This window comes from Thamnophis sirtalis, unplaced genomic scaffold (assembly GCF_051295495.1).
Source record: "Thamnophis sirtalis isolate CommonGarterSnake01/CBP01778 unplaced genomic scaffold, rThaSir2_p1.2 scaffold_6, whole genome shotgun sequence".
NCBI classification, from domain to species: domain Eukaryota; kingdom Metazoa; phylum Chordata; class Lepidosauria; order Squamata; family Natricidae; genus Thamnophis; species Thamnophis sirtalis.
The window spans coordinates 107,479,725-107,493,663 of NW_028261386.1; the positions used below are offsets into that span (position 1 = coordinate 107,479,725).

Below are 13,939 nucleotides of genomic sequence, written 5' to 3' on the forward strand. Positions count from 1 at the left end.
ACTTCCTCTTATCCTCTGGTATAGAAAGCTGAAGAAGGCTGCATCCTGTCGCTACCACTCCAGAAACAATCCAAAGTAACTAGAAATACTACTCAATTAGCATATTCTTACATATTCCAAAAAGTGTGTAAAACAATCCTGAAAATAATTCATGGCTAACAAGATGGACCAAAATGCTTCTATTTCAAATAGTGGCTACACAGTCACAAAATGCAAAGGCCAGATACAGTCTTTCATCTCAGTTCCATATCTATGGTACAGTTACAACATTAAAGGCTACTTTACAATATTTGAATATTATTATTGCATAAAGTATTATTTGTCTGCTTTTCTTTAGAAAAAGTATCACACTTTAAACCCAGGAGAGTAGTATTATTGTAGAATATACTATTAGAGATATATAATAATACAATTGTAACATTTAGCTTTACAGAACAATCCCTATAGTAGAAGTAGCAAACTAATTTGCATATTAAAAACAAGTTAACTTACCATTCTGTTTCCACCAAGTAAAAAGACAATGTATTAGACTATAGCTTTTCCATAAGAAAAACCCGAAGCTCCAGAATTATACTACTAATCCTCTGGACTGAGATCAAGTAGGTCATATTCCAAATTCAAAGAAATATTTTGAAAAAGGCAAAAAACCCCAAAACCTGCTTCATTCTGTATTTTCTCACAGAATTCAACTCTGGCAGGTTTAATAGTTCTTCAGATAAATGCTGATAGCACCGATTCCAGAGACTCTAGCGCAGTATGAAAAAAAGCTTCACACTTTACACGCTAGGAGAACGAAGTAATAGTGAAACTCAACTGACAGTTGCTAGTAGCAGTGAAAGAATTAATCATCATAAAAACAAAGATCCCTTGAACTTTAAGGCACCTTAGAAAGAGCACTTTCAAGAAAAAAAAACGCTTGCCATTATCACCGTGCTTCTCACTATGTTTCATTCAAAAAGCCCTCTGTAGCCATCTGAAAAAAAAAAGTTGCTTACCAAGGTACAGTCCACAAATACTTCCAGCTGGCAGCCTTGCGTTTCAGGTAAGTCTCACACATATCTAAAGAGTAAACATTTCCTCTGCCTTCCACTTGGCCCGTGGAAGTAAGACTGACTCATGCCTCGAGATTTAACTCTTGTTGCTTGGGCTGGCCTCTCGCTCACGAGTTTTCTCTCCCTGTCACAGGTGCTGCTGTTCTTACGACTTTAACTTCTTTGAAAGCCTGGAGAGCTGAGTGTTTCAGTCTCTACTAGCGAAACAGACTCTTCCTTTCTCCTCCCTGCTGCAAGTTTCCAATGAGCCAGTCATTTCTGATTTACACTCAGAGCTGTCAAGCGAAGGGGGTGGGGCTACACCTGATTATCCAAGTCAGTCAGAAGGAATTTTTCCTTTCTGAAAATCACAGCAATGCAGATTTTCCAATTAACACGTAAGCTGATTAATGGGCTGGTGGCACTGGAATTATCTTCCAAGGGAAGGGGAAATATTTGATGGTGAAAAATAATAGAAGGTGGTTATACACTGTGTAGGAACCCAGTATGAAGAATTAGATGTAAAACAGAACATTATTTCTCTATTCCTTACTTCTATCTCTAAACTAAACTTTTCAGGAACATCAGAAACCCAATTAAATTTATGTCGATGACTTTACAAGAGATGAACAAAAGAGAAAAAAATGTTGTTATGCAATTTGATCCGTCATAAGCTTTTAAATTAAAAACAACACCCAAATTTTCTGTATAGCATACATATCCCCCCCTCTTTTTTTTTACATCCCTTATTAAGATTAATATAACTTTTACTCAAGGGAAAGTGAGCGCAGGACTGCAGCCTTACCTTTGTGCTATTTTAAAATAGCATCAGTTAAAGAAGAAACAACACAGCATTGCCCTGCAGGTGTTTTTGTAGAGAGTAGTTCAAATGCTAACTTAGTCCAGAAAGAAAATCTGCATTATTAAAATTTGTAATAGACACAATCACTTAAAGAGTGTGTCACTAATGAAATAAGTATTTGTGTGTGATAATTACACAGGCATGTGTTCTTGCCATTTCTTTTCCTTCTTTCCCTATTAATGTGCTGCCTTGAAGGAAGGACATCCTGTGATGATGGCATACAATGTCCTGTTTGTCTATTATGAAGTACATTAAACCTCACATTCCTATTTCTCATTACCAAACAAACCAGATGCATAACTTCCTTTAGTGGTCCTGGCCCTTCAATGTGGAATCCTTCAGCTCACAACAGTTCTGAGGTTGCATAGCTCCATGCACAGTCACACATAATATCAAAAATACCAAGTCGGTTCAACAAAGGACAAGTCTCCTACTTTTCCTTTTTACCTCGCATCTTCAGACATGTTTATTTTACTGTGCCTTTCCTCTTGCGTAGGAAGGAACCTGTTTTGACTTGTTTTAAAAATACAAGTGAGTATATATGTGAGGATTTTTATTATTCGGAGAATCAATCTCTGATTTTGTTCTAACATACAGGCCATACTGTGGATTTCTTGAAGTCTTGAATTTCTGAAGATGAACGGGATTATTTGTTTGTCTAGATGACACAGTACAGAAAGTAGCATTTATTTGTGTAAAGACCTATTCTAATCAAATATTCACAGATCACTGGGCATTACTAAGACATAGCATCAGACAAGTACTTGATAAGTCAACAAAGGAATTTACAGAAGTTATGCAAATTATGCAATAGAAACAAACATTCAAAACAAAAGAATATGGCCATCTTGATTTTGATAATTGATGATGAATCAGAAGATTGCTACTAACTCAGTATTTTGTATTGAAATATAAAACTGCGGCTTCTATATATGAGATAACTTGCGCCTTACTACTTTCCTGAAACTACAAGTATTCGTCATATTAACACTTCAACAGTTCATTTAGTGACCGTTCGAAGTTATAACAGCACTGAAAAAAGTGACATGATCATTTTTCACACTTTTGACCATTGCAGCATCCCCATGGTCATGTGATTTATATTTGGATGCTTGACAACTGATTCATATTTATGATAGTTGCCGTGGGGGTGGTGGTCATGAGATGACCTTTTGCAAACTTCTGACAAGCAAAGTCAACCAGATTCACTTAACAACTGTGTTACTAACTTCAGTGATTCAGTTAACAAATATGACAAGAAAAGTCATAAAATGGGGAAAAGCTCACTTAACAAATCTCTCACTCAGCAACATAAGTTCAGGGTTCGATTGTGGTCGTAAGTCGAGGACTACTATACTCCAAAATCTGTGGATGTGTGAAAACTGGATAAACCAAACAGAAGCTACAGATAATCTCTTTTCCATATTACCATAATAAATATAAATGGTCAATGTGGTTACTTGATTCTAATCTTGTGGAACAGCACAAGCAAGAGGGCTATTTCTGCATACTGCTCTACCAACAGGTATGGATCATGTGTGGTCAATATGACTTCCCATGGAAGCATTACAGATACCAATGGAACAGCATAAGATCCCACAGACTGGGCCTCCTCCGGATTCCATCTGCCGGTCAATGTCGGCTGGCGACTCCCTGGGGGAGGGCCTTCTCTGTAGCTGCTCCAGCCCTATGGAATGATCTTCCCATGGAGATCCGGACCCTTACTACCCTTCCGGCCTTCCGCAAAGCAACTAAGACCTGGCTGTTCCGGCAGGCCTGGGGCTGTTGATTTTTCCAGCCCCATCCTAAGCTATGAATGTTGTGGAATTTTAATGTTTTTTTTTTTAGTTTTTGTATGTTCCTCCCTTCCTTTTTATTTGTAAGCTGCCCTGAGTCTCTCGAGAGTGGGCGGCATACAAACCCTATAAATAAATAAATAAATAATTTGAAACTGCTTTGATGTAGGAAATAGCTATGCTTCCCAACTCACACATGTTCTTTCTAACGCGAAGGATCTGACTCACTTTATTATACAGAGTATATTAAAGAGTATACGGATAAACTTCATGTAGCAACCACAAATGGTTCTGGCAATTTTGTTGTTAAATAAAGCAGTCGCTTAGTGAAAATTATGCAACTACAACTGTGCTTATAATTTTACTTCAGTTTTTCTTTGCTTCTTGCTACTTCCTTCAGCTGAACCGGGTTCTTTCTCTTTCTCTTTGGGTATGTATTGGTTTTGGGTAAATAAGCAAGTAAAAATAAGATTGGGTTATACTGGTTGCATACATTATACATTAATCTGTGTGTCGATGCTTAATTTAGAATTTGCAGGATGGATTCCAAAAAAAGAGAACACTAAGAGAAATGTCGGGACTGTAATGAAATTTGAAAAAGATTCAGAAATTATCTCTGAATATACTTATAATGTCAGAAGGATGTGATCCAGGCGTGAAATCCAGCAGGTTCTGACAAGTTCTGGAGAACCGGTAGCGGAAATTTTGAGTAATTCAGAGAACTGGCAAATGTCACCTCTGGTTGGCCCAGAGTGGGGTGGGAATGGAGATTTTGCAATATCCTTCCCCTGCCACGCCCACAGAATTAGTAGTTTTAAAAAAAAATGAATTTCACCACTGATGTGATCCCAAACAGTTGGGTAATCCCAAATGGGCACAGCAGGTTTCAAATCTTGACAAAAACAGGGAAAAGGTCAGACTTTTTCCTCCAGAGCTTTGGAATGCTCACCCCAGCTGAAAAAAGGGACATGGTGGCTTTAAGAACTGCATGACACATCGTGACTGTTCCAAAGGCAATTAAGTATTCTAATCAGGACTAGCGGTTCCCTTAGCAATATTGGACACCATGAAAAACAGCATAATGAATAAATAAAAATTATTCCATTTGCCTGCTGCCTTAATTGAGAAAGCAATTCCAAGTGAGGTACATAAAAAGGTTAAAAAACAGTAATACAATAATAAATTGTAAAGCCTGTGCACATTGGAAAAATAAAACAAGACCTAGTAACTCATACATTTTTTCCCTCTAATAATACCTGTTTGCTATGTTTTGGCAGGCAGGCCCTCAATGCCTCTGCTCAATTAGAGACTGCCATCTACATAGGCATGGAAACAGGTCTTTTCAGCTGCAGCTCTCCTCCTTTAGAATAGGATATTCCAGTGATGGCGAACCTATGACACGCGTGTCAGTGCTGACACGCGTAGCCATTTGGGGTGACACGCACAGGATTTCATGCGATTCATCCTCGGCTCCTGCACGGCCACCGAGGATGAAAGAATCTGCGCTGGAGGAACGGGGGGGGACGTGTGATCTCCCCCGCCCACACTCACTTACTGTATCGCCGCCGCCCCTTTCTGAGCGCAGGGGCTGCTGGTAAGGCGTGCATGCCATGTGCACACACGTCATCAGCGCGGCGAGGGAGGACCCGCAAGAGAGGAGCGCGGGAACAGTGCGTGCCTCTCTCCAGTCAGGCCAGCACACAGAGTCTACTCCTGGGACTGTCGGTTACGACCGCACCACACTTATCTCAGTTCACGGCAGGGCTGTGGAGTCTGCTGCTTCCAGCTCCACGTCCTCATCAACATGCCGCTCCGGCCCGCCCCCACTATGAATATTCATATTCTTCGCCCTCGCATCACTAGGAATATTCATAGCAGGGGCGGGCTGGAGCGGCATGTTGATGAGGACGTGGAGCTGGAAGCAGCCAACTCCACAGCCCTGGTTCACGGCACCCCAAAAAAGTTCAATAATATCAAGGGCAACATACGAAATCGACTGATGAACAAAGAAGTTACTAAGCAGGTATGTTAAATAATTTGTTTTTGGTTTATTAAATACAATTATATATTCCAATTATACATTTTTGTAGTTTAAACTATAAATTGCGCAAAATTATGTTTTTGTCGAAGTGACACACAACGCGAGTTATGCTTGATTTTTTGCCGATTTTTGACACACCACGCCAAAAAGGTTGCCCATCACTGGGATATTCAAATGGCTTCCTTCTAGTTTTGAAAAACAAAATAGTGAAAACCTGGTTATTCCATCAAGCCTTGGTGGTTGAGACTACTCTTTTAGATAATGCATTAGTTTTTTTGGAGCAACTCATAAGCCCTCTAAATAAATGAAATCAATCAGTGCATGGAATGGATCACAATCTACTCTACCTGAGGGCTTGTTTAAAGAGCCAGGTTGTTGCAAAAGCATAATGGGGGCAGGGCCACATGGGCTTGGGAGGTGGGGAGAATGCTGGCCTGTGAGGCAGGTGTAGTAATAGAAAAAATTATTTCCTAATTCCCACAAAATGACAATGCTTTACAGAAGGCACCTCCAACAAATCATTTTTGCCAGATCTTACTGAATAGACAGAAGTAACTGGCGAAGATGGTTCCATCAGTACCCAGGTCCTAATTAATTAAAATCTTTATATGGAACAATTAAATATCTTCAATATTTGAATTGTTTCCAGAAGTAACTCAATAAAAATAGTCCTCATTTAACAACATTAACAAGAAACTCCATGGATTGAGCAATATGGTGGTAAGTAAAAAAAAACACATGTGACTACACTACTTAGTGACAATAGTTCTGGCAGTCCTAGTTGCTATTGTTAAACAAGGACCACCAGAGTTGTTAAGCAAGGACTTCAAATGACAACTTCCTGCTGATTTCCCCATTGAATTTGCTTGTGAAAAGTTAAGCAAGGAAGGTCACAAACTGTGATCAGGTGACTATGGGATGTTACAACAGCCATAAATTCAAGATCCAGTTGTAACTACTGTTCAGCCTATCCTAAATTTTAACCGTTGCTGAACAAATGGTCATTAAATGAGAATCATTTGTACTTTGAACGATGTCCATAAGTGGTAACCAGTGCAACTTGCAGAATAGAGGAATTACATATGCAAAATGTAGTAGTATCCAACTACTTACACTACTGCATTTTAGACCAGCTATAAATTTTAATTGGCCAAGTGTAGTCCAATGTAAAGCACAATGCAGTATTGGAAGGAGATATCTAGAGCATGAATGATTGCAAGAATAGCTAACTGATCCAGAAAGCGTCATATATGGTGTATCTGGGAAAGGCTGCCTGGCTATGGTTGCTATTTCTCACAGGACAGGAGCCAAGAATCTAGGAGGACCTTCAAATTATATGCTATTTTTATTTGGGGGAGTGCAGTCCTATCCAGAATCAAAGATGGTAAATCCAAGAAAGCGGAAAGTATTTAGTGTTGCTAGGGTTGAACATAGCCTCTGCAAACCATTAACACATGAATTAATGGATTACTGTATTAATTAATTAATCCACAACTATTCTATTTTGTAGGAGGGATTTTATGCCTCAAATCTCAAAATGATTTGAGTGCCCTACTACACATTTTGACTACTATAGGTAGTAAACTGCTATTTGTGTTTGACAGCAAATTATGTTGAGCTGGGCCTGCTTCTAACAATATTTATGGAAAATATGCTACTGCTTGATAAAGTCTTATTTAGCATGGCATATAATGTAGAATATATTATTGTGTATTACACATGTACAGAGGCATAATATGTATGTTGAATTATGAAAAGAAATAAGACTCATGTATACTGATTATATATCATGGTATATTTTGACTTCTTACGTGTTCCACACAATTTGTCATTCCTGCTCCCCCCCATATTAATATTTAGAAATATATTATTTGCCTGGCAGTTTGTTGTTTTTACATAGAGTTCTCTCACACCATCTGGAATTTGCAAACTCAGTGGTGTTCATTTCAGAAAACACACTTTTTAATCATCCTTTTATTGTTCCTTTTCTGTTCAGAGAAAACCTCAATTACCTTATTAGTCAGCATTTCTCAGATAAGACCTTCTCTCTCTCTCTCTCTCTCTCCCCCACTCTCTTTTTTTTTTGAGAAAAATCATGATGTCAGAAGCTCTGTCTTCACCTTCATCCGCTTCACTTCCTCTGATGCTATCATTGCATGCCACTGAAGCTCAGCAGTAAGCTTCAAAAGTCACTTAAACTGTTTTTCCTCTCCTGCATGCCACTGCTTGAAGGGTATTCTCCCCCCCCCAAAAAAAAGAATGAGCAGGCAGAACAGCACAATGATTGTGTGAGAAACTGACTTCAACAGATGATCTTGAAGATCCTGGATCAATCTACACAGTTTTCTTGGCAGCAATTTGGTTTGCTATTAAAGTCTTCCAGGATATTTGCAGTTTAGCATGGAGTTCTGGATTTCTTAACAATGTCCCCTCCAAGTATTCATTAGATCTGAGCCTTCTATGTTTTTTTTCAATTGGCCAAGATTTTCTGGGTGCTTCTATCTTTACTTATAGAGCATACAAGATTACTAGATTGCCTACCCTTAAAATTGGAACAATAACTGCAAATGTATCAGCAACACCAATCTCATGGTATTGATACCATGCTTGCTGTTTTTAAATATACATTAAATAATTAATCCAATAGGGTCTTTATGCCATTTTTAATTATGCCATTGCTATATACTGAAGTTTGAGTATCCATTCTATATGTATAAATTGTCTTCCATCCATATTCTTATGGTTTTTTTAAAACATCTGATTTTAAAAAGGTTAGATATTAGAGAAACATTAGCTAGAAATGCCAGCACGCACACATCTATTCAGAAATTTCGCTGAGTTCAATATTTCCTGATATACTAATGGGTGTAACATTCCAATCTAATAAAAAAGACAAATAATTTATTACTTTAGATGGCTTTAGTTGGTGATCACTTGCTCTTAAAGCAATTATGCTACCTAACAGAATCAGGCGTGAGGGTTTTTTTTTTAATTACACCAAGATTTAACTCTCTTTGGTGTAGTGGTAACAAGTTGGCATTCAAATTTTCTCTTTTAAATTATCAGCTATGGATGAAAGTTCAGACTTTTTAAAATGGATCTGAAGATGTACTACTAGCTATCTTCTCTGGTCTAAATTATGTATGTCCCTCTTTGAGGGAGATCGGTGATCCAGAAATGGGAAAAACATACAAAGAAATAAAATATATGAAGTTAAAATCCTTTCCAGGATGATTTGAGGAATTGTATTTCTGCAAAGCAAGCTAAAATGTTCTAACAGTTCTTCATTAATATCATTAATAGTCCACAGCACAAGGCAAGCAACCAAAGCATAAGTCAGTTGCATTTTTAATTCATTAATTTTCTGGGTTTTGGATTAAATTTAGAATGTGTGAAACAGAAGTCAAAACTTCTCAGAACTAGAAATAAACTGGTGGTTGAAGAGGAGTGGCTGAACTCTATTTCAAGAAAAATAGAAGGTAATCTTGAGAGAAAAATAAAAGGTGACCTTGACAGGAAGGTTTATTGCAGTCCCTTTTCTTGTTTTCAAAGTGCAGACATGCCTCTTGCAAATTATCAAAACAAGTTTCCAAACAGAATTCAAATTGCATTCTATTTGTACACATTGCTTAGTCTAAAATGTGATTATTAACTTGAAACCAAATGAAACTTATCTAGGCTACACAGAAAACCCTTAATTTTACTTTTACATTATAGGTAACTAATCTGCCATTTTGGTGGTATCTTCACTTCTAAACCTATCAGTGATGGCCGTATCCTTTTTCAATTACAGAAACTGTAAATCTAAAGAGTTCTCTAGTCTCCTTAAATAGCTCATGCCTTCTCCTCTTTCCTGAACCCTAAAAAATGTTAGCTCCATGAAACCTTTGCAAAACAATGCAAGTCAAGAGATTCCTTCTTCCATTCTTACAACTATACGCCCTGACTTTATCAACAGGCTGTATAAACAAGCTATTGTTTCCCAACAGGGTTTATGGAAGAAGGTGGTTAATGTTCAAATAGGTTTTTCTCGGTTCCACTCGCTGACAGAAAGTACCCTAGAGTTTTTTTGCTTTTTTTTTTACTGCTTCCTTAGGAAGACAATAAACCAAACAGTAGCATGGACCTGTTTTGGAATCACCTGAAGCTGAAACTATTGTTCTATTTTATTTCCAGAATCAATAACTTTTGAAGAAAGACCAAGCTTCATGAAAGTGATAATCCCACAATGGAGAGTCCATTAAAGGTATTAAAACATTGGCAGCAGCCTGATCGACCAGAGAAGCTCTGTCCTGACAATAGACAATTAAAGCTGATAAAACTGAACTACTTGTTGCTGTTCTAATTCCATGTAATTATGTGCTCCTTGTCCCTGCCTCCTGTACACAGGGATGAGCCATGCTTCTTTAATCTCCAAAGTACCTGACCTAGTTCCTCTTGTGGTCTTTTCAGGACCTGTTTTATTCCCATCTGGATCTATGTTTTCCACTTCTCTTTCTCCGAACCATTATTAGAAAATTAGAATAAAGGAAAAAGAGAAAGCTTCAAAAAGGAATTTTGTTGATCAATATTTCTTGAGCTCCAAACAATAAATAATGATCAGCAAGCTGCAGATTATCAAATTCAATTATCTTTTTTAAAATTGTTAAAATACTCAATATTCAAAAAGTCAAGTGATACTCTGTGAGAAGTCAAATTATTATATGAAAAGCGGATGCTAAAATGGCATGGTATGCCTCACTTGACATAGACAGACACATACATTTGAGCAATCTCATTCTTCCTCACAGTCTCACTGCATTTCAAAGAACCCTACATAAGTTTGAGTACATGATATTTTTTTCTGATAAGCCATATACATGGAATACCAAATACATTCATGTTAATTATTTTAAATCATACTTTTCTTTTAAAAATAATTCAATTGGAGTAGTTCTTGAATTGTGTTATGTGCAAGTCAGCAAATCAAAACCTGTGCAACTACTTACATGTAGCTTTCACAAGAGTAGTAACTATTTACATCTGTTAATATACAGAGGGAGGGGAATAACCTATCTATGTATTCCAGATGCAAAACAAAATATGTAATTCTTGATTAATAATTTCATAATATTTGGGTTGGCAGCAGAGGAAAACAGATAAGATTATTGTAGCAATGCTACAATAAAAACTATCAAATTATGTGTGTAAGCATGTTACTACTGCAAATTTCACACCAGGGTCATTTCCTACTTATTAGAATTGCAATAAGGCTTTTATACTCTATTATGACAGTATGACAAACCAGCATGATAATCCTTTATTTTCAGACATGTGTAATTTCATTCCACATACTTATGATATTTTCATTTTTTTAAAATAAGGAAGTGCAAGAGTCATGGACTTTTTTATTTAGAATATAGCCACTAAACTGATCAGACTAAATGATTTATTTGATCTCCAGTTAATTTCCAGTTCTTTCTTTCCATTTCCAGTTTTGTTTGCTTGTTTCCTGAGTCAGATTGCCTGTCTGATAGGAACCAACACTTCTAATATTCTACTGATTTCCCATTTGTTTCAAGTGCTGCTTTTTAAAACAGCTTACTAGAATCTCATTTGTGATCCTACATTTTTACAGTTCCAAACTAGGCACTATGATGCAGCACATACGAAGTATTTTTTTAAAGGAGACTGCCAATAAGGATTCTGTAAATGACAACTCATCCTGTATTTCAGCATATTGAGCTGCCACGTGCTTTTCAATGAGCAGAGAGAACAGCTTGCTATAAAGAATGCCCCCAATCTGTTGTTTTCATTTAGGATAACAATTGGGCTTTGCAAAGAAAAGACTACAAGGCAATTTATACTAAATTGGAACTGCCAACTGCAAGTTGGAATATTGCAAATAATTTACTTTCCATGATAAAAGCCAAAACAAACAGCACCCAGCAGGGGCCCAGCTGATAAAACTGTGTCAAAACTCAAACCATTTGTCAAAGGGGAAGGAAAGGAGCGAGCTAAAAGATGGACTCAGGAAGCAGAATTATCTGGTAGAAGACATTAACTAATATAAATACTGACAATGGGGAGGGTAGAGTAAACACATTTACTCAGCAATATCTTGAACTACCCTAGGAAAAGCCATTCATGAAACTGTCTGGGCTGTGCCACCCATATATTCATTTGTCACAGCACTGTAGTATTTTCAGCACAGTAGTGTTTTCTACACTGCATATTATCGTACCCTTTTAATGCACTGTGAGCTACATACGACACAGAATATAACCGATTAAGGAAAGATAAAAAAATGCTTTTCATTTTTATTTCCAGATAATAAAATCTTCCATTTCATTAACATACAATGGAACGCCTACAACTTTCCACCTCTGTTGTGCAATTTTATCCTGATAAATCACATCAGAGGAAAATATTTTAATAGTATCTTAAGCAATGAAAAGCTATCTGGTCTTGTATAATGATGGACTATGAATTTATCAGTGTAAAATCAAGTAGAAAATACTATACTAATACACTATGTTTGCAAACCTATCCATTTTAATAAGTTACCTAAAGTATTTTAGTTCCTTAAAGCAAGTGACAGTGAAATATGTCAGAATCATGCTTAAAGTGCATATGCAAAGACAATTATTTAATACATAAAATGTAAGAATAATGTTTGAGATGTTTAGCAGTACCTTAGGTTAGCCATAGGCTTCCAGTCTTCATTCACAGACCGCTAGTTTTTAGTCCATAGGTATATCTTCCATAAGTCTCCATGCACCATAAGCCTGCCCCAACACACACTTGGGCATACAAGAGCACACAACACACATGCTTTCTACTTCTCACTCCAAATCTCATCTAACTCTGCCTCCAATGTGACTTGGATTTTAGAATTTCTCCCCGGGAGAGTCCCCTCCTCCCTCCCCTTTCCTTCCACTCCTCCCCATTCTGTAATTAGGCTTAACAGGAGCAATTAACAAAATCAACTCTGCTTAGGTTGGTGGTGGGTGATAATTCTGGCTAACCTTTGAAAAATAAGCAAAAAAAAAAAAGACATTACCCACCACCACCATCTGATTTAATGTTTTATTATCTAAACAAGATAACATTCAAACCCAGGTGTGTGTTTGTTTTTTAAAATCTTTCATCATTAAAAATATGTCTGCTTTTTAGTTAATATAAAAAGATATTTTAAAAAGTTAAACACCATTTCTTAGATCAATAGTATTCTAAAATACGTTTAATGGAAAAAGAAAGAGAAATAAAATAAATTGACGGAATCAAATTTGGAGTATAGTTTTGCTACTCGATGGATTCAATTGTGAGATTAAATGGCAATTGCATTTAATCTTAAAAATGTAATGGCAAGTACACCTAATTTATAAAAACAAAGAAATATTCACACTGGTTCATACTTGCAAATATTACTGTTGGACTAATTTATATAAATGTGTTGGAACTACTCTCTCAGAGACAGTTACATAGCTGGAGTCGAGACAGCACATTCTAGACTGATTTTGTAATTTGAGTTTCTTTCTTGACTTGATCTGTCTTCTGATGTGTGGGTGGCAACCGTGGCCTGGAGAGCCTTTGTACACGATCATCTTGTGCACCAGTTGTACCTCTTCTCAACCAGGAAACCTTTCAGACAATTACTCATCCCCTGGTCACTCCACAACTGGATTACTACAATGCACTCTCTAGTGGGCTTACTTCGAAGATAACCCAGAAACTATAGGTGATACAAAAGGCAGCAGTGCAAGCAGTAAAAGGGCACTTCCTGGAATGCCATGTATCAGCACTGTTACACAAATTTTATTAGCTAGTGGGACTCCAGCAGAGTGGTATTCAGCAGGTTCTGACCAGTTCTGGAGAGCTGGTAGCGGAAATTTTGAGTAGTTTGGAGAACCGGAGAGGTGACTGGCCCTGCCTCCATCTATTCTCTGCTTCCCAAGTCCCAGCTGATCAGGAGGAAAAGGGGATTTTGCAGTAACCTTCCCCTAGAGTGGGAAGGGAATGGGCATTTTACAGTATGCTTCCCCCGGAGTAGACTGGGAATGGAGATTTTACAGTATCCTTCCCCTGCCACGCCCACCACGCCATGCCATGCCCATCAAGCCACGGCCACAGAACTGGTAGTAAAAATTTTTTAATCCCACCACTGGACTCCAGGTACGTTTAAAGGTACTGGTCATTACATGTAAATCCCTTTATGGCATAGGTCCTG

General features: G+C 37.5%; 1 protein-coding gene across 3 annotated transcripts in view; it reads right to left on the minus strand.

Moving 5' to 3' along the window:
- Positions 1-13,939, minus strand: part of PRDM1 (PR/SET domain 1) — a 110,574-nt gene that overhangs the window by 24,417 nt on the left and 72,218 nt on the right. The window contains exon 1 of one of the 3 annotated variants that reach the window (XM_087718701.1): positions 996-1,224. The exons of 1 other annotated variant lie outside the window; for it this stretch is intronic. Coding sequence is in view for 1 of the 2 variants with exons in the window: in XM_087718700.1 (XP_087574826.1) it covers positions 493-495 (3 nt within the window). In the remaining variant the exon portion in view is untranslated. Of the gene's footprint in view, positions 1-492; positions 944-995; positions 1,225-13,939 lie in introns of those variants that run through there. One more of the 3 variants, XM_087718700.1, reaches the window with a different exon arrangement.